The sequence below is a fragment of the Squalius cephalus genome, assembly GCF_949319135.1.
Source record: "Squalius cephalus genome assembly, chromosome: 2".
NCBI classification, from domain to species: domain Eukaryota; kingdom Metazoa; phylum Chordata; class Actinopteri; order Cypriniformes; family Leuciscidae; genus Squalius; species Squalius cephalus.
Genome location: NC_137123.1, coordinates 48,022,331 through 48,046,366, shown reverse-complemented (window position 1 = coordinate 48,046,366; position 24,036 = coordinate 48,022,331). Strand labels below are relative to the sequence as shown.

Genomic DNA, 24,036 nt, shown 5'->3' with positions numbered 1-24,036 from the left:
CAACCCCCCCCCCCCCCCCCCCCCCAATATTTATACCATGATCACATGAAAAATATGCAGACCCAAACTTCAACCCCCCCAATGTTCAAACCAAATCTACGCCCTTGGCCTCACCGATACTTGTGTTAAAACTGAGGCATCTGAAAAAACTCAAAACTCACTCCCGGTTTCACAGGCAAGGCTTAAGTCTAGTCCCAGACTAAATGTTTGTATGTTTGAGCTGTTTTAACTGAAAGCAACTCGCACTGACATATCATAAAATATATCAGTGCCATTGTTTTGTCTCAAGATGCACAGCAGCAATGTTTGTAAGGCATGTTAATAAAAGCTACTTAAATGTCCTAATTAAACTGAGCCCTAATCCTGGCTTAATCTAAGCCTTTTCTGTGAAACCAGGCCTAAGATTCTTTAATGTAATTTTGTCTTGCCTATTTTACTTTCACTCAATAGGTCAAAAGTTGATGTCATGCTGTTTCCATCCACTAGAGGCGCTGCAGTATTTTTCTTCTCTGTGGAGAGTTGGTCGTCTGGTTTTCTTTTACTTTCCTTCCTCTAGAAAAACTTGTAAACAGTGGATTTGTCGTCGGTGTCTTGTAAAAGGGGCAAAACAACAGCATGCCAAAGAAAAAGAAAAACGGACTGAGTCCCTCCCGTGGCCCGATGCAGACGGCCGAGTACGGGAGCGGTTCCGAGATTCGAGCACACGGAGCAAATGGATCTTTCGTGACCCGTGCGGACTCAGTGTATAACAACTTTGGGTCCACACAGTCCAGGAGTGGTCAGTTGGAATCTCAAAGACGAGATGAAATCATCCAGAGCATGCAGGAGATGTTTTCACATTTGGATCCTGAAGTAATTTACATGGTACTCTCAGAGGCAGATTTTAAAGGTAAGGATAATCTTAAAGGTTGTGTTACTCTTTCCATCTTAAGATGGTAACTTAGGATTGTTACCGCTGGAACTGGGTGGCTGGTTTCTGGTTTCTGGCTGATCTTCACTTGGTGTAAGCAGGTCATTATCTGGCTGACCAACAACCATGTTTCAAAGCCAGCTCGATCACCTTAACCTGGTATGACCATCAACTGGTAGCAGGTTTGTTGCTGGCTAAAGATAAACTTGGACCACCTAATGACCATTTTAGACCACCTAGAAAGCTACCATTATAGCTTCTTAATATATTTTCTATAAATTTTTATTTTATATTATTGTATTAAACTATGCTTCAAGTTGACGTTGTCATGAAGCCCTGTATGATTCTTAATATACATTATGACATGCACTACTGTTCAAAAGTTTATATTATGCTCAACAAGGCTACATTTATTTGATCAAAAATATTGTCATCCCTAACATTGTGAAATATTATTACAATAATTTTTAAATCTAAAATAACTGTTTTCAATTTTAATATGTTTTAAGATGTCATTTATTCCTGTAATGGCAAAGCTGAAATTTCAGCGCCTATTACTCCAGTCTTCAGTCACATCATTCTTAGAAATCATTCTAATATTCTGATTTGGTGCTCAATTATTTTTAATTATTATTGGAGCCCATTTATTAATAATGGTTATCAATGTTGTAGATAGTTTTTGCTTTCTAATTCTTTTGTGGAGACTGGGTTACTTTTTTTCAGGATACTTTGATTAATAAATTAATAGAAATCTTTTGTAACATTATAAACATCTTTATTGTCACTTTTAATTAATTCAGTGCATCCTTGCCAAATAAAAATATATGTATACTATTTTTTTTTAACTCCTATATACCTTTAAGTCTGGGGTATCACGATTTCCACAAAAATATTAAGCAGCAAGAATTGTTTTCAACATTGACAACAATAAGACATTTTTCTTGATCACCAAATCAGCATATTAGACTTATTTCTGAAGGATCATGTGACAGGATTATAAAGACTGTGTTTCAAAGTATTGTTGTTTTTGCTGTATTTTTGAACAAATAAATGGAGCCTTGGTGATTTATAAGAGACGTCTTTCAAAAACATTAAACCAAATCTTAATCAACTTTGGACCGGTGGTGTATGTTGCATTTTAGCTAGATTAGGCACTACTTTTAACTTTTGTTTTTTCTTAAATGCAGAAATACTTTACTTTTTTTCTTAAATGCAGTAATATACATATGTATTTTGGATACATATTTTTTTAAATATACATTTTCTTTCTTCTTAATCTCTGCATTAGTGGACAATGCGATGGATTCGCTTTTGGAGCTGTCAGATGCTGCTGAGGGCATAGTCCCACCCCCTCCTCCTGTCTCAGGGTTTGAGCAGGCTGCTGCTCTCCTGGGTACTAACATCACTCAGACAGACCTCCTCAGTGGAACGGCAGAGAGCTTTGCCTTTTCAAACCAGCCTGCATCTCAGCCGGAGCTCATGCCTGGTGAAACACACCTGACAGAAGAGTTTGATGCTCTTATAGATCAGGAACTTCAGACTTTGACGTCACAGCAGACACAAGCTAGCTCCCATCCTGTAATGCCCTCCATACCTCTCTCTTCTCTACCCCCTCCTTCTCAATCAATCCCTCACTCCTCGCTGCCTCTTACATCCCACACTCAGCTTCCAGCTCCTCAAATAAAATCAGATCAGGATGATCAGGCCTCTTTCTCTGACCCCGGGCTCAGTGAGGCCCGTGGCGGTAGTTCACCCGTGAGTGAATTGAGTTTCGGTGGGGTCCATATCCCAGAGACGAAAACCATATCTCTTGACTTCAGTCACCTAACATTGGAGGCCAGCTCTACTGAACCCCGGCCCTCTGCCTTTCAGGTTTACCGTAGACCTGACCAACTCTGTAACCACAGAGCAGCAATGCAGCATCGAGAAGCACTCAGCACACCTGCCATGTTCTGGAACACTCATGCTGCTGAGTTTCAGCCGCGCACTGTGGGTCCGTCCTTCATTACACCTGTCATTCCTAACCCCACCCGTTGGAGCACTAACCCCCTTCCTGCTGCTCAGTGGTTGGCTCGTGGACCTATCAGACAAGCACCTCTGAAGCCTTCTGCAACTGTACCAAAGTCATGGACTCTGCCTACTTGGAACAGACTAAAATTGGAAGGGCAGGTGTTGGTTTTACTTAGAGGGGCTCCTGGATCAGGCAAAACCACCCTTGCCAAGTAAGCAAGAAGACTCATAGCTGTCATTTTATTGAAAACATGTGGAATAACACAAAGGAAATCTCTTCTTTTTTGGGGAGTTTTAAGTTGGCATATAATGGCATATAATGTTCTTTTCATTTTCGTTAAACAACTTAGTCCATGAGAGCAGTTCATGATGTACAACACTCCCTTAAAAGAGAATAGTTTTCTTTAGGGGGAAGTTATAATAACTTCTTTTGGGAATGGAGTTAGGATTCATTTAGATGGTGCTAACAGAATTAGATAGATTGTCCTTTGGTAATGCTTCATGGGTAGGAAAATTTGCCATGTAGTGGTATCAAATGTTCTTTTTGCGCTAATTGTTAAAGCTTTTTTCATGGTATATGATTTTGTCATTGTATTGTTTTGCATTGTAAAATGGGTTGTAAGACAACCCCGGGTTGCATTTTTTATTTTATTTTTTACATCAATTTAGCCTTTTAATGAAAATATCACATAGAAAACACGTTTGAGAAGAGCATTTAAAAATCTAAATGAAGACAAAAGCTCTTTTTAGTATGCATCCAGACCGTTAAAGCAATTTTGCATGATAATTATCAAAGTATACTATACTGCCGAATACCAGCACATATATTGCCTGTAATTAGCTTTTGTTTTGAGATTAACAACACTGGCAGATAACCATGCTCAACAGAATTATAGTGACCACTTTGCTGTTTAGAGTATGTTTATAGAGAAAGTATATAGTTTTGTATAAGGTATAATGTTTTTTTCTCTCTTTGCTGTCCAGTGCTATGGTGGCACAAAATCCTGGAGGAGTTGTATTGAGCACTGATGAGTATTTCATTCAAAATGGACAGTACCAATTTGAACCAAATTTACTAGGAGAGGCCCATGAGTGGAATCACCAGAGAGGTGAGTATTACAGGCCTGTTTGCTCAAGCCAGAGCACAGGTGTGTACATTAAATTATTTCCATTTCTTTATTATTTGCTACCCATTGACTAGACAGTATGACCTTAAAGGTGATGTGTGCACATTTTTTGCAATCTTTTTCAAAAGTGATTACATATTCCAGCTTAATATGCTGAAACAACTATAAGTACGCCATTTGTATGCCAATTTCCATGAAAATTATCAACTTTCCAACTCCATGGCGCTGTCATTTTTTTTGAGAGACTTAATGAGCCTGACATAGCAACATTGGCGCAACCAATGCATGCATGAGTTTGCTGTGGGACAACAGACCCCAATATACTTTAAGCGAAATTGAAATGGTGAGACATCATTTAGAACAAAATCAGTCCAAAAAAGTTCATTTGGAATTAGTTTCGGTAGTTCGATATAGCTTGCCAAAGCAAACTTTCTGTAAACTTTTGCTCCGTCTTGCAAACACCTTTAAACTACCATTGTTCCATGGCAATTATGTAATAGGTTGGTCCGTTTTGCGGCTCCGCCTTCTTTGTCAAAATCTTCTTAGATTCTTCTGTTCAGTCCGTCGCGGTCAGACATGATTAAAAACATGAACACACTAAAGAGCTGCTTTATAGTAGAAATTGAAGCTTAACTTCTAATTGAAAGAAAAGTGATACTGACACCATTTTTTCATGTTCAATACTGTAAAGCCAGATTATTTCTTAACTGTTTTCTTAACTGCACCACTGTCATTTTTGTTGAGTGTTTATTTATTATAAACACTTATTTATTTATGGAGAAGTAAGAGTACAGCACATATTTATTTAAACATTTCTCCAGGTTAGCCTGGGTCGGGTCAGGGTGGTTAAGCAAAGAATTAAAAAGATTTACTTTGTAGTAAGTATATTGGGGCCTTACCTGTTTGGCTGACAAATGGCAGACAGTTGAAGTGTTTGGGAAACAGTTTTGAAAGTGGTCATTATTTTCGCAATTCTGCTTGGTGTCACTGATGCCACATAAAATGACACACTTCACCTTTAATCTTTATATAATCTTTCTGCTATGTCTTTGTGGTGATCAACATTTCAGCAAAAGATGCTTTTGAAAAAGGCCAGTCACCCATCATAATAGACAACACCAATATGCAATGTTGGGAGATGAAACCATACGTTGCCATGGTGAGCAATTTATTTTGAAACACGTAGTATGAAATAAGTTATTAATGTTCAGTATCAGACAATGAACATATTGTTTTTGTATTGTTAAAATGTGCTGTGGATATACCAGATTAAATTTGACACGTTGAAAGTTTGTATCATGCAACACAAGTATATATTATTATAGATCTTATTTATTTATTGGTTTAACTTTAGAATGTTACAGTGTGCAAAAACATGAACCACAAACAGATTCACACAGGTATATTATGCTGATTGTAGGGCTTCCTTTTCCTTCTTCTAGGCACTGAAACATGGGTATAAGGTGCTGTTTCGTGAGCCAGATACCTGGTGGAAAACCAAACCTAGAGAGCTGGAGAAGTATGTTAAACATAACCACAAACCAGAAATAACTACTCTCTCGACACATTAAACAAAATCCATACAACTAATTTATTTACAGTTCTCTTTCCACTGGTTTTGTAGGTAGTCTTAAATAAACAAAGTACAATCACACATGTGATCCATTGATTTAATGACACAATCACAAGTGTTTGCCATCTTCCTCTCTATTCATCCTCTCTGTGAAGGCGCACAAGGCACCAAGTAACAAAGGAGAAGATCCGGCGCATATTAGAACGTTATGACCGATTTGTCTCTGTCCAGAGCATCATGAATTCACAAAGACCAGTACCAGTGCCAAGTGTTGTGGAACTGACCCAAACTGAGACTGAGCAAACACAGTGAGTATATGCATTATATTCATGTTACTGAGTATTTACAAATTTGAAATAAAGCCATGGGCCATGTTCACACAGCTGCAGATAGTGATTGTCTCCAACTGTACAAGACTATTTGAGAGTTAGTAACTAGTTACCTGTCAGTGACTATGAAAAGACTGGCTTTGTAAAGCTATAAATAACTATGTATTTATATGTCATGCACATCTATGTATTTAAACTACAATATGTATTTCTCTCATTTCCTTCAGGCAATCTTTACCCCCTGGCCTCAGTCATCCTGATCTTGTTGGTGACTCTGGTTTGAGCAAACTGAACACACATCTTTCTTCATCTCTGCCCGATGTGTCCTCTGTTAGGCAGACTTGCAGTACCATTTCTGCAGGTGAGGAAGAAGGTGAAATAGTCTCCTACAGTTCCAAGGAGTCTGTGATTTTGCATGAGAACATTCTGGATGGGTCTGGAACACCTCAGTCTGATCTGATTGATGCTGAATCTTTGGACTTGGAGCTAGATCTTCTGGACACAGAAAAAAACATGGGAAATTTGAGTAGTGGGAAAACTGAAGAATTAGTTGAGTCAGCACACAAGAAGTTTTCAGAGCTACCTGTGGCATTTTCAGAGTCCATTGCTCAGCGTGTGAGAAGGGACAGAGTGAATTGTAGAAATGGCCTTGGAACAAGTGAACCTGTGAACTTTGACCCCAGTGTTGACTCTCCAGGGCAAGATAAGGAGGAGGGATGTGAAGGTGAGTATCTTCCTGAGGACAAAGTAGAGAGGCCAGAGCTGTTGGATTTTGTGGGGGACTGGCCACTGGAATCTCAAGGTCAACGTCAAAGAAGACATCAGAATTTAAGGAATAAAACTGTTCAGAACACTGTTTTGGAATCCAGTGTTGTTGAATACAAAGATAACACTTCTTCTGATGAAGAGAAACATTCTGATCCTGACAAGCAAAATGCAGTTGAATTTCAAAAACTTGTAGATTTACTGCAGGGTGGAAGAAACTCTCCAAGTTTTTACCAAGATCCAACTCGAAGCAAACTGTCTACTCTGCATTCCCCTTCCTTTGGTGGAAAACAGGGTAACTTGAACCCAGAGACTGTGATTTGCCCTGAACTCCCTGACTGTGTGCTGGGAAGGATGTTCTCTGAGTGCACTGACCCAAGAAAGAATTACTCTAATTCTCCAAGTACATCAGAACAGAGAGCAGACACGATTGAGCAGTCTAGTCAAGTGTCTGCTGAGAAGAGCACACAGGAAGAGGTTGAGCAGGAGGACAATGTAGCCTCAGAGGAGAAATGTAGAATGAGCCCAAATGCCCAAGAAACTCTGTGTTCAAAGGTTGCCGTAGACTCAGAGAGCAGTCTAGAGAGACGGAGAGGTCTTAGCCGAAGAGTGGGGAAATCTTGTAAACTGGCACTTACCTTCACCAATCAAAGCCCTTCGTCACCCTGCTCACAATCTCCAGTTATTTCTCATCTGCCCTCTGATCTTCCACCTACGGGGGAAACAACTTCATTGCCCATGGTGCCATGTGCCAGTGCCTCAGCCCAAACAAACCCTCAGGACTTTGCTTTGCTTTGGCGAATGGACCAGCCGAAATGTTCTGAATTAGCTTTGGACTTATCTAGTAGTAGCATGTTTGTTTTGGAGGGAAACTCTTTGCGTTTCACCCCAAAAATAAATGAAGAGGAGTCTGCCTGCCAGCAGAGAGTTCCGTACCGTGTGGTCCATGAGAAAGGTTCTCAGGTGGAAGAGAATGACTTTAGAGAATCCCACTCTAAACAACAAAACCTTGAGATTCTGAGGCGCCATTTCAGACGTGTCTCCGTCGATATTCTGGAGGACCTTTATGAGAAGTGCCATCAAGATATGGAGTGGACAACTAACTTGTTGTTAGATTCTGGAGAACAGCTGTATAAAGATGATGAGGATGACAAAGTTATTTTTGGGTCTTTGGTTCCTGAGAAAGAGTCATGCGAGCCATCTATAGAACCGTCAGAAACCATGATGGGGTCAGAAAGTGACCAGGCTAGAGCTGTGTGCTCTGATGACTCCAGCAAAAGTTCAGCAAGTAGCATCAGTCCCAAGTCCCAAGAAACTAACCTTAGTGACGTTAGCCAAGCTGATGATGATTGGAACCCGGGTCAAACTTCACAAAGTGAAGCTGAAGGATCCAACGAAGCCAGCATGACAAAGGAGAAATGTGAGCCTGAACCTTCCTTTGGATCATTAAAGCAGCCAACAGAAGACACTAAAGTACAACTGGAGGTTCCAGCAGCTAATGAACAACAGCCAGACCAAACTTGCCCGCAAGGTCCAGGGCAGCAAGAGATATTAGTGACACAAAGTGAGAAAGTTGTTCAATGCCTGGAGGGAGCATTGAAGGAATGGAGTGAAGAGGTGGGAGGAGAGAAATTAAAGGAGTATGATGAGACAACAGAAGAGGTAAATGCCATAACACAGTTAATACTGTATCAGGTTGTCGAAATGGAGCGCGAAGAGAAGAGGAAGGAACTAGAAAAAGAGAAAAAGAAAACTGGACAGGGAAGAAGAGAGCCAAGTTCAATGGACATACAAACCCTGGAGCTTAAACTTCCAACTGAACTTGCATTGCAGCTCACTGAGCTTTTTGGACCTGTTGGGGTCAGTCCAGGTAATCAAACATCTAATCAATATGTCAAATAAATAATTCTGTTATTCATTCAGTGGATTACTCAATGAATCCAGTGATCTCAAGTGGCGTCCCAACACAATAACAAACCCCTAACTTGTAGTCAGTGTTGTGTGGGTCTATTTATTTATTTATTTTTAAATGGTTTTTGAAGATTGCGGCTTGGCACATGACCTACCCATGTTGGAATTTGTCCAATTTTGCTAGCTTCTACCAAGTAACATGAATTTACCACAAAATATTGCAGGACCCATGGCTTTTAAATAACAACAGCAAAATATATTGAGAAGTGTTTTCTCTTTTAAAAGTTAATGCCCGTTTATTTTGCTCTCATAAGTGTGTTGTATATGGTGCTCTCATATGGTTAGTTGTATTTTATTATTTTCATTAAGAATAGTTTTTTCCTGACCCTGGTTCCCTGGTTTTTCACAAACCTATCTGATTAGAACTGTCACCATAACCAGTTGAGAACCAGCACACTTAACTATTGTTCCATAAGGGCAAAAGCCCATTTAAAAGTTGTGTAAATGGTTTAAAATAACTGTGATTCTAGTTTTTACTATGAAAAGCTATCACTTTCATGAAGTAACCACATCAACCCTCAATTCACACTCATTAAAGTGTTTTAAAATCTCTTTGAACTCCATATGGGTGCAGGTGCGTTTTCATCAGATGACTGTGCAGTGCAAATAGACCTGAACTTGGCCAAACTTCTGCACCAGAAATGGAAAGAGACCATTCAAGTGAGTTCATATATTTTGATCTTATCTTTTGATCTTAGACAGTTTTTGGATATGAACCTACAAAACAAACAACAATTTTTTTTTAATGTGACTGATTCTGAATCTTAATGTAAAACTTACCTGGTGTCTGTTGTCTTTGGCAGGAGAAGCACAGGCAGGCAGCTCTGTCCTATCAGCTAATGCACAAGAGTGAGACAGCTTATTCTCACAGTACACAAACACAAAGTAAATGTAAATGTACAGCATGTCCTAACCAGTAGTAATACAATAAAACATTAAGAGATAAATTACATCTCTACCATTTTAATCTTCCAATCCAACTGTGATCTGGGCATTCACACCCAGAGTGAAATCTTAAGGTCCACAATTTTGCCCTCATAGCTGTTTCAAACATCAAATATGATTGGTATGGTATGATTGGCCATAATTTTGATTCTTTGCCTATCATATACTTTCAGTGCTTGGTCGGCCTATATACTGTATACTGTCAACCTGTATACAGGAGGTCAAATTAAATGTTGTTTATTATTAGGGCTGTCAAACGATTAATCGCGATTAATCGCATCCAAAATAAAAGTTTGTTTTTACATAATATATGTGTGTGTATGGTGTATAATTATTTTCTATATATAAATACACACACATGCATGTATATATTTAAGAAATATTTGCATATATATACTGTGTATATATATTTATATTATATATAATTTATATTATATATAAATATTTTATATATAAATAACACATTTTTCTTAAATATATATGCATGTGTGTGTATTTATATATAGAAAATAATTATACTCCATACACACACATATATTATGTAAACACAAACTTTTATTTTGGATGCGATTAATCGCGATTAATCGTTTGAAAGCCCTTTTTATTATATATAGTTTAAAACAGTGATTTTGTTTTCTACTAATAAACATTAAATTACCATCAAAATGACAAAGACAAAATTGGTATAATATAAATATAATGAAATGTGAAAGTGACAGAAGAGGTCCCTCCATGGTGCAGACACTATAGTGCACAAAATTAGGGAAATAACTAATTATGCTTTTGTTAATAAAAATGTGTTAATAGATAAAAATACAGCTTTACTACAACTGATTATGTCAAACATTTTTACATTGTTTTTTTATTTTGTTGGAAACATTTAAGGTGGGAAAATCCAAATTGGATGGCATTGCTGTGTTAATTTTATGTTAATAATAGTTTATCTAACATCTAATAGTTCTCACAACAAAAAATAAGGGATTGATTTGTGTCTCTAATGATTTTAAAAAATGAAATGAGACACCAAATTGTACCCAATTTGGGGAAACTTCTCCAAACTGGAAATAATTTTTCTCTGTTGCTCCTCTTCTCTATTCTATCAATCTTACTGTATTCATGGTAACGAAGTTCCTGCCCAATGGGGTGAATCGCAGGGAGGCAAAACTAGGCTCAGGGACCAATTTGGTTTGCGTGAAGAAATTCCTTTTATGGATCACTGGACTGTATCCTCTGCTCCTGTCTCACTGAGGGACATCATGATTGAAGAGCAGGTCATGCAAGACAGCATGGAGAAGGTAAGAGTCACACATAGGCACTCACATTCAATCACTGCCTAGAACTGTAAAAGTAAGTAGTGAAAATGTTTGGGTTTTAGTCCAGGTCAAGTCTGAGGGACCTGGATAAGAAAGATGGTGCAGCCAAGCTGAAGGAAAACCAGCTGTTTTCCACGTTCCCCACCATAGACCGACATTTCCTCAGGGATATCTTCAGAGATCACAAGTGAGAATTTGATACATAGTGACATACAGTAGTACTACAGCATGTAGTAGTCAACATTTTAAGTGGATCAAAGTTGTCATCAAAGTTTTCCTAAGACAAAAATGGGTATTGTTCAAAATTAATTTATAACTTTGATTAAAGGTTTTGATCCACTTCAAATGTTGCCTACTATACACTCACCTAAAGGATTATTAGGAACACCATACTAATACTGTGTTTGACCCCCTTTCGCCTTCAGAACTGCCTTAATTCTATGTGGAATTGATTCAACAAGGTGCTGAAAGCATTCTTTAGAAATGTTGGCCCATATTGATAGGATAGCAGCTTGCAGTTGATGGAGATTTGCACGAAGCTCCCGTTCCACCACATCCCAAAGATGCTCTATTGGGTTGAGATCTGGTGACTGTGGGGGCCATTTTAGTACAGTGAACTCATTGTCATGTTCAAGAAACCAATTTGAAATGATTCGAGCTTTGTGACATGGTGCATTATCCTGCTGGAAGTAGCCATCAGAGGATGGGTACATGGTGGTCATAAAGGGATGGACATGGTCAGAAACAATGCTCACTAAGGGGCCTAAAGTGTGCCAAGAAACCATCCCCCACACCATTACACCACCACCACCAGCCTGCAGAGTGGTAACAAGGCATGATGGATCCATGTTCTCATTCTGTTTACGCCAAATTCTGACTCTACCATCTGAATGTCTCAACAGAAATCGAGACTCATCAGACCAGGCAACATTTTTCCAGTCTTCAACTGTCTAATTTTGGTGAGCTTGTGCAAATTGTAGCCTCTTTTTCCTATTTGTAGTGGAGATGAGTGGTACCCGGTGGGGTCTTCTGCTGTTGTAGCCCATCCGCCTCAAGGTTGTGCGTGTTGTGGCTTCACAAATGCTTTGCTGCATACCTCGGTTGTAACGAGTGGTTATTTCAGTCAAAGTTGCTCTTCTATCAGCTTGAATCAGTCGACCCATTCTCCTCTGACCTCTAGCATCAACAAAGCATTTTCGCCCACAGGACTGCCGCATACTGGATGTTTTTCCCTTTTCACACCATTCTTTGTAAACCCTAGAAATGATTGTGCGTGAAAATCCCAGTAACTGAGCAGATTGTGAAATACTCAGACCGGCCCGTCTGGCACCAACAACCATGCCATGCTCAAAATTGCTTAAATCACCTTTCTTTCCCATTCTGACATTCAGTTTGGAGTTCAGGAGATTGTCTTGACCAGGACCACACCCCTAAATGCATTGAAGCAACTGCCATGTGATTGGTTGATTAGATAATTGCATTAATGAGAAATTGAACAGGTGTTCCAAATAATCCTTTAGGCGAGTGTATATATATACATATACATATATATTGGCCTATATTATCAATATTTTTAACTCCCACTTGGGTCGGTTCACATCAAATTGTCTGTCATTTAATTTTGAGTATATAAAAAAAAAAAGTCCCTTTCAGGCAAGTCATTTCACTCAGTAGCCATCTTTGAAATGCCTCTTATGCAGCCATTTCAGCTCCTAACTCTTTAAATGGGGAAACACCAAATAAATAAATTTGGTTTCTAAACGTTCAAGGCCGGGCCAGCCATTGTGCATGTGCAGTCCTAAGAGCGTCTTGGAACACTGACTGTTTTTTATAGCAACCGGAGCTTCTAACGGCAATTGCAGTGAAATAGTGACTTTTTCTTAGAAAGCGGGACTTATTCCGCCATATGGCATGTTGCACTTTTTCCCATTCAAAGTAATACGAGTCTTTGTATATCTAAAGTCTTTGGTATATATCAGCAGTATGTCAGCCATCGGCCACTGTGGTTTCTAGAGAACGGTGTTGGAATCGGCAATTGAGAAACCCAGCTGGTAGCAAGACATTAGCCATCTCTGTGAGAACCCCTGTAACCCTGTGCCTCTAATAAGTTGCTTTAGATAAAAACTGCTAAAATTGACTATTTAATGTTTGGAACATGACATTTACAATGCATTTAATGATTATAATGTGATGCAATTAAGAGTGAAACTGAATATTCATTCAGTCTGAAAAAATGCAGAATGGTACATGATCATATGAATTGAAAGTTTAATGACATTTGTAAGCATTCAATTTACATAAAATAATGATGTATATAATGTATATTAATGATTTCGTAATGAAAGTTAATTTAAAGTGTTACTTTTTTTAAAAGATTGATTGTTTTTTCTTTATAACAATATGCACTGAAGAATTGTGCACAGTTCTACTAGGAACAATTATTAAGAAAGCAGACATAACTTAAAAGGAAATGTCTCTCAACCATTTGTTTGTGTTTGTGTAGTTACTCTCTGGAGCAGACTGAACAGTTTTTGCATGCTCTATTGGATGACGGACCAGTAAAAAATGTAGTGGCTCCTGAACTTGCCCCTCAGCGCAGTGGCGCGCATAGAGCATCGAGCAAAGAGCGGGTGAGCACTCTACATGTGACCATATGACATACTGAAATTAAACAAAAACCTTGAGTTGATTGTTGACGCTTTTTGCCTCACTAAATCAGAGATGGAAACCGAGAGATGGGGAGGTGGAAGCAGTTCAATTCCAGGATTCGGAGGATCCGGAATATGAGGACTTTCGCACAGAGGCAACACTACAGAGACGTCAGCAGATAGAGTGTTTTAACAAGGCTGCTGAAGCCCATCGACAAGGACGCAAGGACGTGGCTAGTTTCTACGCACAACAGGTTAAAGAGATGAACATTATGATGTGTGCTGAAAAACTGATGTAAAAACAACAGCAGTTTTGAGAAAAACGCCCTATTTTAACGATCTGAAACGCAAGTATCAAACGCGAAATGTTAGTAACTTTGTGGGCGGATCTCGGATAAATGACTCATGTGCCCGACACAAATCAAAAATGGGTTGGTCTGAAGTAGCTACATCACTCATAGGTGTGGTTTGGGCGTAACGTGAAATAAACCAATCAGAGCATCATCTCACATTCCCTTTAAAAGCAGGCACGCTTGTTCCATGGCGGATTGCTATTATAACGGCGGATTTGCCAGGCACACGCCAGGAGCGGTTCACAGCCGAGGAGACGACGTTCTCGTCAGGGCCGTAAAAGACAGAGAAGTGACATTGTATGGGGATGGGAGAAACCAATCCAAACCAAAACCAAATATGATTAGCTTAGGTTAAACAGGCGTATAATAATTTGGGTAAATGTGTAAGCTAGATTTATGCCTATTTTTTCACATCTTCATGGACACCACAATGATTTCCCTCGTGTGGAATATTTTTCCTTGTAATTATGTATGGTTTGCAAAAATTGGAACTGCTGCGTCTGTGTAGATGAGAGAAGCAAAGTGTATGTGCGTTGTGCACACGCTACAGTATGGCCAAGCATGCGCCCTTAAAATAGCATCTGAATAACGCGCCACTGACTTTAGACTAGGTTTTTCCTGGGCTATGTGTCTGTCCACATTAAACACTGAACTGCTGTGCACAATGACACCGATAATAACATTTTATATATTGAATATACAAGGAAGAAGGATTTTCAATGAGATTTTCCTGGTGGATGGGTCCAACAGAGCACTTTTTTTTGGCCCATTCATTTTTCCCATAGGGATTTTTAAAAAAGTCTTCATTTAAGAGTTCTAAGCCGTGAACCAAATCAGTATACAAGGTGAATCACAGCATTACAAATTTTGATTTCAAGCTAAATCAGACAAAAAGACAAAGGTACAACACTGTACTTGATGTACTTTGATGAGAAATATAAGTTGGCGAAATACAAAACTGTTGATTTAAACATGGTATAGAAACAATATATTTAAGTTTCATGCCAAAAGTTGTATATATGTAAATGTTTAAGTAGTTTGAGAGCACAGGGAGATTGACTAAATTACGCCGTTCACAGTTCTTCATGGGAGTGGGAGGGCACTAAAGATTCTTTTAGGTGACTGAACTACTCTTCCCATGAAGCAGTTTGAATAATGTAAAATTATTAAAATAATTTTTGTGTCTTTTGCATCACACAAAATTAGTTTAAAACTTAAACACTTACTGACCCCTTTTTAAACAATGCATGCAGAGTGCATTGCTGTTCTTAGATGAGAACTCTTACTAAGTTTCTATGCATTTGTGTTAATGTTTAGGGTCACATGCATGGAGAGAAGATGCATGAAGCGAACCACCGAGCAGCCATGCAGATATTTCAGCAAGTGAACGCTTCACTCCTGCCTCAGAATATTCTAGATCTCCATGGACTACATGTGGATGAGGCCCTTTATCATCTAAGTCAGGTGCTCACTGAAAAGAATTTGGGTACGTGAACCACAAACATACATACAACATTTCTAAAATGAACCGTTTTTCAAATGTAGACTGCAGATGGATTGTATAGACTCCAGAGTCTGCATTATCTTTAATGTATGTGTCTTTTGTAGAATGCCGTCAGGGTTTGTGTCGGCCTCAGCTGTCAATCATCACAGGAAGAGGCAATCACAGCCAAGGCGGAGTGCCACGCATCAGGCCTGCTGTGCTAGACTACCTCAAAAACCAACACTACAGGTATACTAACTGAATCCTGTGCTCTTGCAATGTGTCTTTCTGAATGGTACATTGATGCAACTGTCATTCCGTAAAACGTCTTTTAGTGTAAACAAGTTCCATGTCCTACCAATTAAAGTCCCCCTTGTAGTCAATCATTTTATCTTTGATCACCAAAAGACATATTTAAAAGTATTTCCATGAAAAAAAATCTTCATGCCTTAAAAAGCTTGAATGTAACTCTACACCCTTGCCTCATTTAGTATGTGGTCCTATGAATATGCAAATTAGCCCCGCCTCCACTCACTCACACCAGCTCAGAGATCCACTCGTTGATGATCACACCTTGATGTGATTGGTTACAAGGTAGTTTGTGACATCATAAACACCAGCGATTTCAAACCATGTTTTTTAAAGCTACACTGTGTAACTTTTTTAGTTGATTCTTAGCAAAAAACACTTAGTTCTTTCAAAAATATATGTGCTCATTAATGTATATTTACTTCTTTCAAGTAATAAAGTATTCTCTTAAGTTTATAATCTGCCATTGAAAGTACATACGGGTAAGGGGTTCGAATGCCGGTCGCCATGTTGCCCCTCCATCTTGAAACTACATTAGCCAAAGAGGGACATACCTGTAAATTCAAGCTTCGCCTTTTGCGTTTTTCACTCAGTGACACCGTGACGAATGCGAGGGGGAGATTACTCGCGATCGAGTGCCGGCAGATTTGAAAGATAGTGTGGTGTGTGTGTGTGTGTGTGTGCGTGCGTACTCACATTTGAAAGAGAGAATTAAAACGTCAACGCGACAGACAAATCAGCAAGACCATAGTCAATATTGGAGTAACTTTTCCCAGATGGAAAAAGCTCACGAGGAGAAAAGATTTTAAAACGGACGCCGAGGTTGCCTGCTTTCTTCTCGACAGGTAATTCAGCCTGTTGTAATTCATTTGTATAAATTCGAAGTTTTATAGTTGCTTGTCTAACCATAGCATGGTTGTGCATAACGCCAGAACGACCTCTAGTATAACTTCATCCTCGTGTCAATGGTGAAAAAGTATTGTTTACCTTGTAACATAAATCTGTGCTGCGACGGATCACAGGTGATGAATAGTTTTAAAGGCGCAATTTTTTAAGCTATATATAAAAAAGGACACTGAACGTTTTAGTTATTTTTAATAGCTTTTACTTTGTACACATTGTAACGTTAGCCTAATCTGATTATGCTGGGATAGCCGATTCCAAGGGTGACGTTTACCTCCTGACATCTGTCCTGTAGTTTTATTCATTTTAGACATATTGTTTATTATTGTCATGGACGAAGTGATAACTGGAAGCCATGTTAATCTTGGAATAATACGGCCACCGTAGGAGTTAAAACGCCCTCGGAATTGAGAGGAACAGAAACTAAAATTCATTGGGTAGTCATATACAATTTCACCGCTAGATGGGGGTAAAAATCACACAGTGTAGCTTTAAACTGTCTTTGGTTCACTGCAGTTTTAAGGAGAAAATACTCAGCAATGATGTAGACATGAATTTGCCCATGGTTTGTCTTAAAGCATATTAAAAACAACCACATAGACATATAAACAACATTAAAAGCTTGATTTTCATCACAAGGGGACTTTAAGAGTTCAGAATATATATATATATATATATATATATATATATATATATATATATATATATATATATATATATATATATATATATTATAATTAAGGTAAAAACAAATGTATATACTATATGTAATCTGAATAGTAAAAAGCCAGAAGCTTTATTGAAGCATACTAGGTACCTAATTTGGCATATTTTGACATGTAGAACCAGTTGTCATTACGTGTACATTTTATGAATTTTTTTTTCTTACAGCTATACTGAGCCTAAGACCGGATTGGTGCTGGTCACACTTCATTGAAAGAGTTGCTACAATGAAGCATTTACTTTTAGATTTCTGTCTTTCCACTGCCTTAACTCAAAACGTCTTCTCTGGGGAATAATAGTGCCAGTAATCATAATGTTCTTTTGTCTTTTAACTACATTCACCTCTATTTTCTTTCTTTAGTTTATCTAAGACATAAAAATATCAGGGTACTACATATTTACACAATGTTTTATATTGTATTGACCTGTATATGGCAGTATATGTATAAAGTTCAGTACTTTATTGAATGTTTACTGATGCTCACTTTGTGAGGCTATTAATGTTCAACTGATCCCTAATCACTATATTTTTATGTAATAAGTTTAAAATGCCTTTTGCCTAAATAGATAATGGCCACACATTTTTCCTACCCAGACCATATAGAAGAAAAGGGTGATATTATTTAGGTACTCAAGATGTTTGTGTTTAGAGTACTGGGGATGTCACAGGATGGCTTATTCTCTTCAGTGTTGATGTATATAGAAATATATTAATGGAGTTTCTAGAAATATAAATGCTGATCCTCAATCAGCTTTGCATTTTAGTTTGTTTGTGAGCAGCTTGGACAGATATATTGGACACATACATTTTATGTCGCTTTGCATTGCTGGTATTTAAGTTTTAGCTCAGATTTGTTTTTTATATTTCCAGTTTAAGTTGATGCCACACATATTTTATAGACATCTTAATGCTGCTATGCAAATCACAATTCTTATGTGTGAGAATTGTTCTAAAAAATATTTTTGTGATACTGTATATTTTGAACCTCAAAAGATTTTATATGTACTTTTTTTTATTTTTTTTTATTAAAAATTATGGTTGTGGAAAAAAACTGAAGAGAAGAATAAAGACTTGACATGTACAAGTTTTGATTCTTTTGGTGAAATGAAAATGTGGTTTAATCAGCTCTAGGGCTTAGCGTAGCATGCTCTTGGAGCTCAAACACAGCTGAACATATTCTACATCCTCGTTTCTATTTCTCTCCGTTTCCCCTTTAATCTGTAGAAACCGTTGGTGGGGGAAAATATAACTCAGCATGTTGAACGCTCAGTTGCTGACGTTTGTTTCAATTAGTAAAGGTCAGATTTCTCCATGATGACAGTGGCAGCTGTTGAAGTGAATGCAGTGCACTTCCTTTCCATAAGAGGGCGATGCTGTTTACACACAACCTGGCACTAGAGCGCTGCAGTGATGCATTTTTGTTGGCCAACCCTGAAGTTAGCATCACCCTGGTTCCCTTGAAAAAAAAAAAAAAAAAACTCTTTAATTTTTCTATTGGCTTTTTAATTACTGGAGAAATAAGCTCTGTGTCCAACAAAAGTTGATGATGTTCATCACGATAATCTTCACAAAACAGCTTTTATGAAGCCTAAATACAATCAGCAGAAGTAAAAGTCTTATTAGGGTATAAACAAACTACACCACTTCAGCGTAGCTTCCTTTAAGCTTCCGTCAACGCTTTTAGTATTTATTTAAAAACATTTCTCTGAATGTTTGAATTAGTATAATTCGCTAGAGTGTGACTAAATACACAATGCTGCTGTGAAAAAATAAAAAAATGGTCTAGTGTGTAGATTAGTTTTACCCATTTAGCCACTGGACCCTTTTCACAGACTTAACGCATTTCCAGTTATCAACATATTAAATCTGGTAAAGTTTTTTCATATTTAATTTTTTTTTTTAAATATAGATTTATAATGCTATAGATAGGTTACTTTGTTATATTACCTTGGCAGGAAATTACAAAAAATACAGATGAACAACATGGCTGCGAGGTGTTTCTAATACTACAGCTGAGGAAGCGACAGCATATTTGAAATATTTCTCTCTTCTGACTGCTGTAATCAGTCTCTATATATTTTCCCTTCTTTTGAAACGTTGTTTGCTATTGGAGCAAATAGGAATGCAAAAATGATATTTGCATTCGTCTCCCATTCACAGCTAGCCTATATAAGTTTACCAAACTATGACAACTTCTGAGAACTCCTGAGAAGGGTCCCTTGTTCCACCTTTAAGAAAGCTTTATAAAAATCACAAGGGGGTATTATTAATGTGTTTTGTTGTAGAATCAAACGTGGAAATATCTTGAACTTGTGTTACAGACGTTATTCCAGGCATTTAGTTACAAAAACATACAACAAAACATACATTTGAAGTCCAAACTAATACTATCGTACATGGAATTGCATAAAATGCACATGACTACTCTGTGATAAATTAATTTTAACAGGAAATTAAGATTGATTTCAAAATTGCTAAAGTTACTTTTATACAGACACCATTTAAGCTCTCTGGGACACCAAACATAAAGAACTAGTCAATCTCATCAGGGTTGGCATCTTGTTCTTGTTTGCATCTTTGTTTCTTTTGCTTGCTGCATTAGACCGTTTCATGTGAGTACTTGACTGCAGAAGCAAGACTCAACGCCGTAGATGTGCTGAGAACGTCACAGTCGCAGCGGAAGCTTAGAAGAGATTTGATGTACGATTTTACAAAGAAAAGAGCCCAGCCTCGCATTTCACTTCCCTCTACAAGAGGATACAACATCTGCTCTGTCTGTAGAGGCATATATTATCTCTCTGTGCTCAAGAGTACCTGAATTTCCTGTGTTTAACAATTGAACTTTTGAGAAATATGGAGAATTGGACGGGTCTGATGTGAACTCATTCGTAGTTGTTTCATTAAATTAAAACAAACGAACAGATGCTAAATTGATCCTTATACATCTGTCAATCTCATGGTTGAAGAGCTCAAAAGAGGTGAGTCTTTTATATACTCTGTAATATCTATTAACTGTGCCTCAGTTTAAAACCGTGATCTCAGTGGATATATTATATTTTCTATCTACAAACTTATTTCTGAATAAATTGAGCTACAGTCCAAACTTGATACGCATAGTGTTCATTATCTGTAAGGTTCTTAATCAGTTAAAACTGAAAGTAATCATTTTATTGATATTTTTTAAATAAACATTTTTGCGTCTTAAAAAAGGGAAAATCATAATAATTTTTATGGTTAGGAAGGGCTTTAGTGGTTAAATGTTTGATACTTTTTGATTTACTTTTTTTTGTGTGTGTGTGTGTGCGTGTGTGTTGGAAGCTCAATCTCCGAAAGAATTGTAACCCTCTAAATTCAGATTATTTTTCCAATACTCACAGTATTTCTTTTATAAAACAAAATGCTTTTGTTGCTGATGAAGATATAATTGTTAGATTCATTAAAGCAATTTTATAATACAGCATCTTCTGTATTAGCACAGAAACCTTCAGCATAGAGGCTAATACAGGTCAGATTATAGGCCTAGGCTACTTCTCAAGAATGATCTGGCTGACAATGTTCCCAATATCTATTTTTTTATACCAGAGAAGTGTTTTTATCGAAAAGTGTTTTCTGAGTATATATTAAAACCATTTGGTGTTTTGTGGTATTAACTGGAGCAGTTGTTTGAATCATCAGCGTACTTTCCTCTCGTGACTGCCAGATGGAGGCCTAGGAAGTGCAAGCCATTGCCATTTCGAGAATAATCTTTAAAGCAGTTTTAACATGTCAAAAATGTTTCAGCGTTAGCCAATAGAGTTATTAAATAAACAAATGAATAAGCTCTCAAATTTCTGTTAAACTACGTTTTTTGTTTTTCAGAACACTCAAAGCAAAGAATTGTACTTTAATCAATAGCAGGGCCGTCATCACAGGGGTAAAACGGGAAGGATTGTCCCAGGCCCTGTGATGAGAGGTATTTTCTCCACTGCTCTGTGGAATAGCGGATATTGTATTGTATTTCACTAAGAAAAAATTAGAAAAAGTGAAAAATTGAGTGATTGTCCATTGCATTATGTTTTAGTGTTACTTTGGTATTTTAAAGATTCAGTTCAGGATAGTTCCGGAAGGAAATTTCACACAAAAGTGAGAATTCGGTCATCATTTTCTCACCCTAACCTGTCTTTCTTCTGCGGAACGCAAAGGATTATATTTCGGAGAACGTTGTGAACGACAGGCCCCAGAGACTGACATTGTATGGACCAAAAAAAAAAAAAAACATACACAAACACACACACACAGATATTTCAAAAGAATTAGTTTTGTGTTCCAAAGTCATATAGGTTTGGAACGACATGAGGGCGAGAAAATGTCAATTTGTTTTTGTGGTTGTTTTGTTAAGTAAAGTATTTCTTTAAATATAAGACAAATTAAATTAGATATAAATGAAATTTTAAATTACGTATAAAAAAATCTAATTGTATGAACAACATTTCTTGGTGTTTTGTGATAGCATAATAGTTACTTTACTTTTTTATTCTTTATGAATTATGCAGGATTCAGAGAGAGAGAGAGAGTAAAACGAGAACAAGAGATACAGCTTTCTGCAAGACTTCTCACTTCTGGATTTCTATTTCTTGAATATCTCTAATGATGCACAATGAGCTCAGTTTCTAAACTTTCACTGGATTACAGAGCAGAGGAATAAATCACCACGTCGCAAGACGAAGAGCGTGAGGAGGACTTCAGAATGCTATGTGATTGCGGGGTTTCTACTCTTGGTCTTTATAGATCTGCAAACTTGTAATTCTCAATGATGACTTCATCATCTGTTGGACACCACTGAATTTTTATTTGACTTTTTTGGACCTATTAGACCGCACCTTACGATAACTTCAACACCAGAGACAGAAGGATGAACGGGTTGACGGAGACCTCAGTGAAATGCGTACTGGTTGGGGACTGTGCAGTGGGTAAAACTGCACTTCTCGTACGGTTTACTTCTGAAACGTTCCCAGACAGCTATAGACCCACTGTCTATGAAAACACTGGAGTTGATGTATTCATGGATGGAATCCAGATCAGCTTGGGACTGTGGGATACAGCAGGACACGATACATTCCGCCAAATCCGCCCCATGTCCTATCAGCAGGCAGATGTGGTTCTGCTATGTTATTCGGTAGCAAATCCAAATTCGTTAAACAATTTGCGGCACAAATGGATCGCCGAAGTGAGGGAATTTCTTCCGAAGGTACCTGTGCTGGTTGTTGCCACACAGACAGACCATCGCGAGATGGGCCCGTATCGTGCCAACTGCACCACGGCCTCGGAGGGCAAACAGGTGGCACAAGAGATCCGTGCCAAAGGATATCTGGAATGCTCGGCCCTCAGCAATCGTGGCGTGCAGCAGGTTTTTGAGTGTGCCGTTCGAACGGCTGTTAATCGGGCACGAAGACGGACAAGGCGGAGACTCCAAGACTTTAATCCCTGTAAAGTCTCCTGAATGCTTTTAAAACATGGATGAAATTGAATTCTTATCACTAAGATAAAAATTGTTTCTCACACACAAAACCAACTAACTGAAGCCTCAACAAAGACTTCTTAACACTGATTTCTTAATACTGTTTACCTATTTGATTTTGAGTCCTCTAGTCGGGAAATCTGAAAGCTGACAGACATTGAACAGATATTTATTCATTAAGCAGCTGTGACCTTGTTCATTTCATGAATACTATACAGGATTTTACAAGTTGAACATGCGTCTTTTGTTGCACTGCTACTGCAAATGCACATTTGTAGATTGTAGTTGAAGTCTTATTTTAAGTTTCATTATTTTCGCTTTATTTTCATGGTTTCTTAAAACTCGCTCTTTGTCTGCTGGTCTTATATAGTTTACATATTTACATATTGTCTGTGATATGCTGTTTATGGAGCTTAGGAAAAGATAAAATGAGAATTTCAGTCCTGAAGTTGTTATTCTTAAAAGATTGATTTCGTAGTCTTTATGAAGTCACTTAAATAAGTAGTTTTTTTAATTACAAATGAAAAATTAATTAAGCCGGTACTTTGCTATGTATCTGTGTGGTCTGTCATGCACAGTGAACCGAGTTGTTATCGTACTAAAGCCAAAGAAATTATTGAAAGTGTTCATTAAAATAGTTATATATACATACACATACATTAGAATAAAAAGAGAAAATATTATTTATAGCCATTCTGAAACGCTGTTTTGAGGTTCTAGCCTTCGTCAGTATAATTAGTGTCTGGTGAGAACAATCATAAAGACAACAGAGACAGAGTTCACATGGTTTGAGCTAAACTTCAGTTTCAATACAATACAATACAATACAAAATGCTAGATTACTTACTCCAGATACTTTCTTACTCCAGGTATTACAAACCTCCTTGACTATGAATATATATTTGACATCAGATAGGTTTAGATTGGCTGTTATTGTATCACATCACACAGCAGTTTTGTGTTTGTGTGGACTGACAATTTGCTTGTCCAGAAAACCGATTGAAATAGACCTTTTAAACTCACTCTTTGTCTGCTGGTCCTTGTCCTAGACCTGTGAAATAAGGATTCACATTTGCTCATAATGAAACACTGAGATCACATTCTGTATCTTCATTTTAGATGGCAAATAAATCACTTCGGTTATGTATTTCTTGTTTGCTGACAAAGTTTTTTTTT

General features: G+C 37.7%; 2 protein-coding genes across 2 annotated transcripts; both read left to right on the top strand.

Annotated features, from left to right (window-relative positions):
• Nucleotides 1-490: 490 nt before the first annotated feature.
• n4bp2 (NEDD4 binding protein 2) lies at nt 491-18,446 on the top strand. The gene is made up of 16 exons (XM_079863984.1): nt 491-889; nt 2,199-3,132; nt 3,905-4,029; nt 5,118-5,206; nt 5,490-5,566; nt 5,776-5,928; nt 6,177-8,584; nt 9,260-9,345; nt 9,489-9,534; nt 10,759-10,925; nt 11,006-11,130; nt 13,447-13,573; nt 13,663-13,845; nt 15,262-15,430; nt 15,553-15,676; nt 17,531-18,446. The coding sequence occupies exons 1-16, from the start codon at nt 616-618 to the stop codon at nt 17,574-17,576; spliced, it is 5,133 nt and encodes a 1,710-aa protein (XP_079720110.1). The 5' UTR covers nt 491-615; the 3' UTR covers nt 17,577-18,446.
• Nucleotides 18,447-20,116: 1,670 nt separating this feature from the next.
• On the top strand, nt 20,117-23,091 carry rhoh (ras homolog family member H). Its single transcript, XM_079863983.1, has 2 exons — nt 20,117-20,341; nt 21,896-23,091. The coding sequence occupies exon 2, from the start codon at nt 22,255-22,257 to the stop codon at nt 22,840-22,842; it is 588 nt and encodes a 195-aa protein (XP_079720109.1). The 5' UTR covers nt 20,117-20,341; nt 21,896-22,254; the 3' UTR covers nt 22,843-23,091.
• Nucleotides 23,092-24,036: the final 945 nt, after the last annotated feature.

Coding starts and splice junctions, on each gene's coding strand:
- n4bp2 (XM_079863984.1), top strand. CDS start 616: ATGCCAAAGAAAAAGAAAAACGGACTGAGTCCCTCCCGTGGCCCGATG. Junction 4,030..5,117: donor TGAGTGGAATCACCAGAGAG/GTGAGTATTACA, acceptor TCAACATTTCAG/CAAAAGATGCTTTTGAAAAA. Junction 9,535..10,758: donor CTATCAGCTAATGCACAAGA/GTGAGACAGCTT, acceptor ATGGTAACGAAG/TTCCTGCCCAATGGGGTGAA.
- rhoh (XM_079863983.1), top strand. CDS start 22,255: ATGAACGGGTTGACGGAGACCTCAGTGAAATGCGTACTGGTTGGGGAC.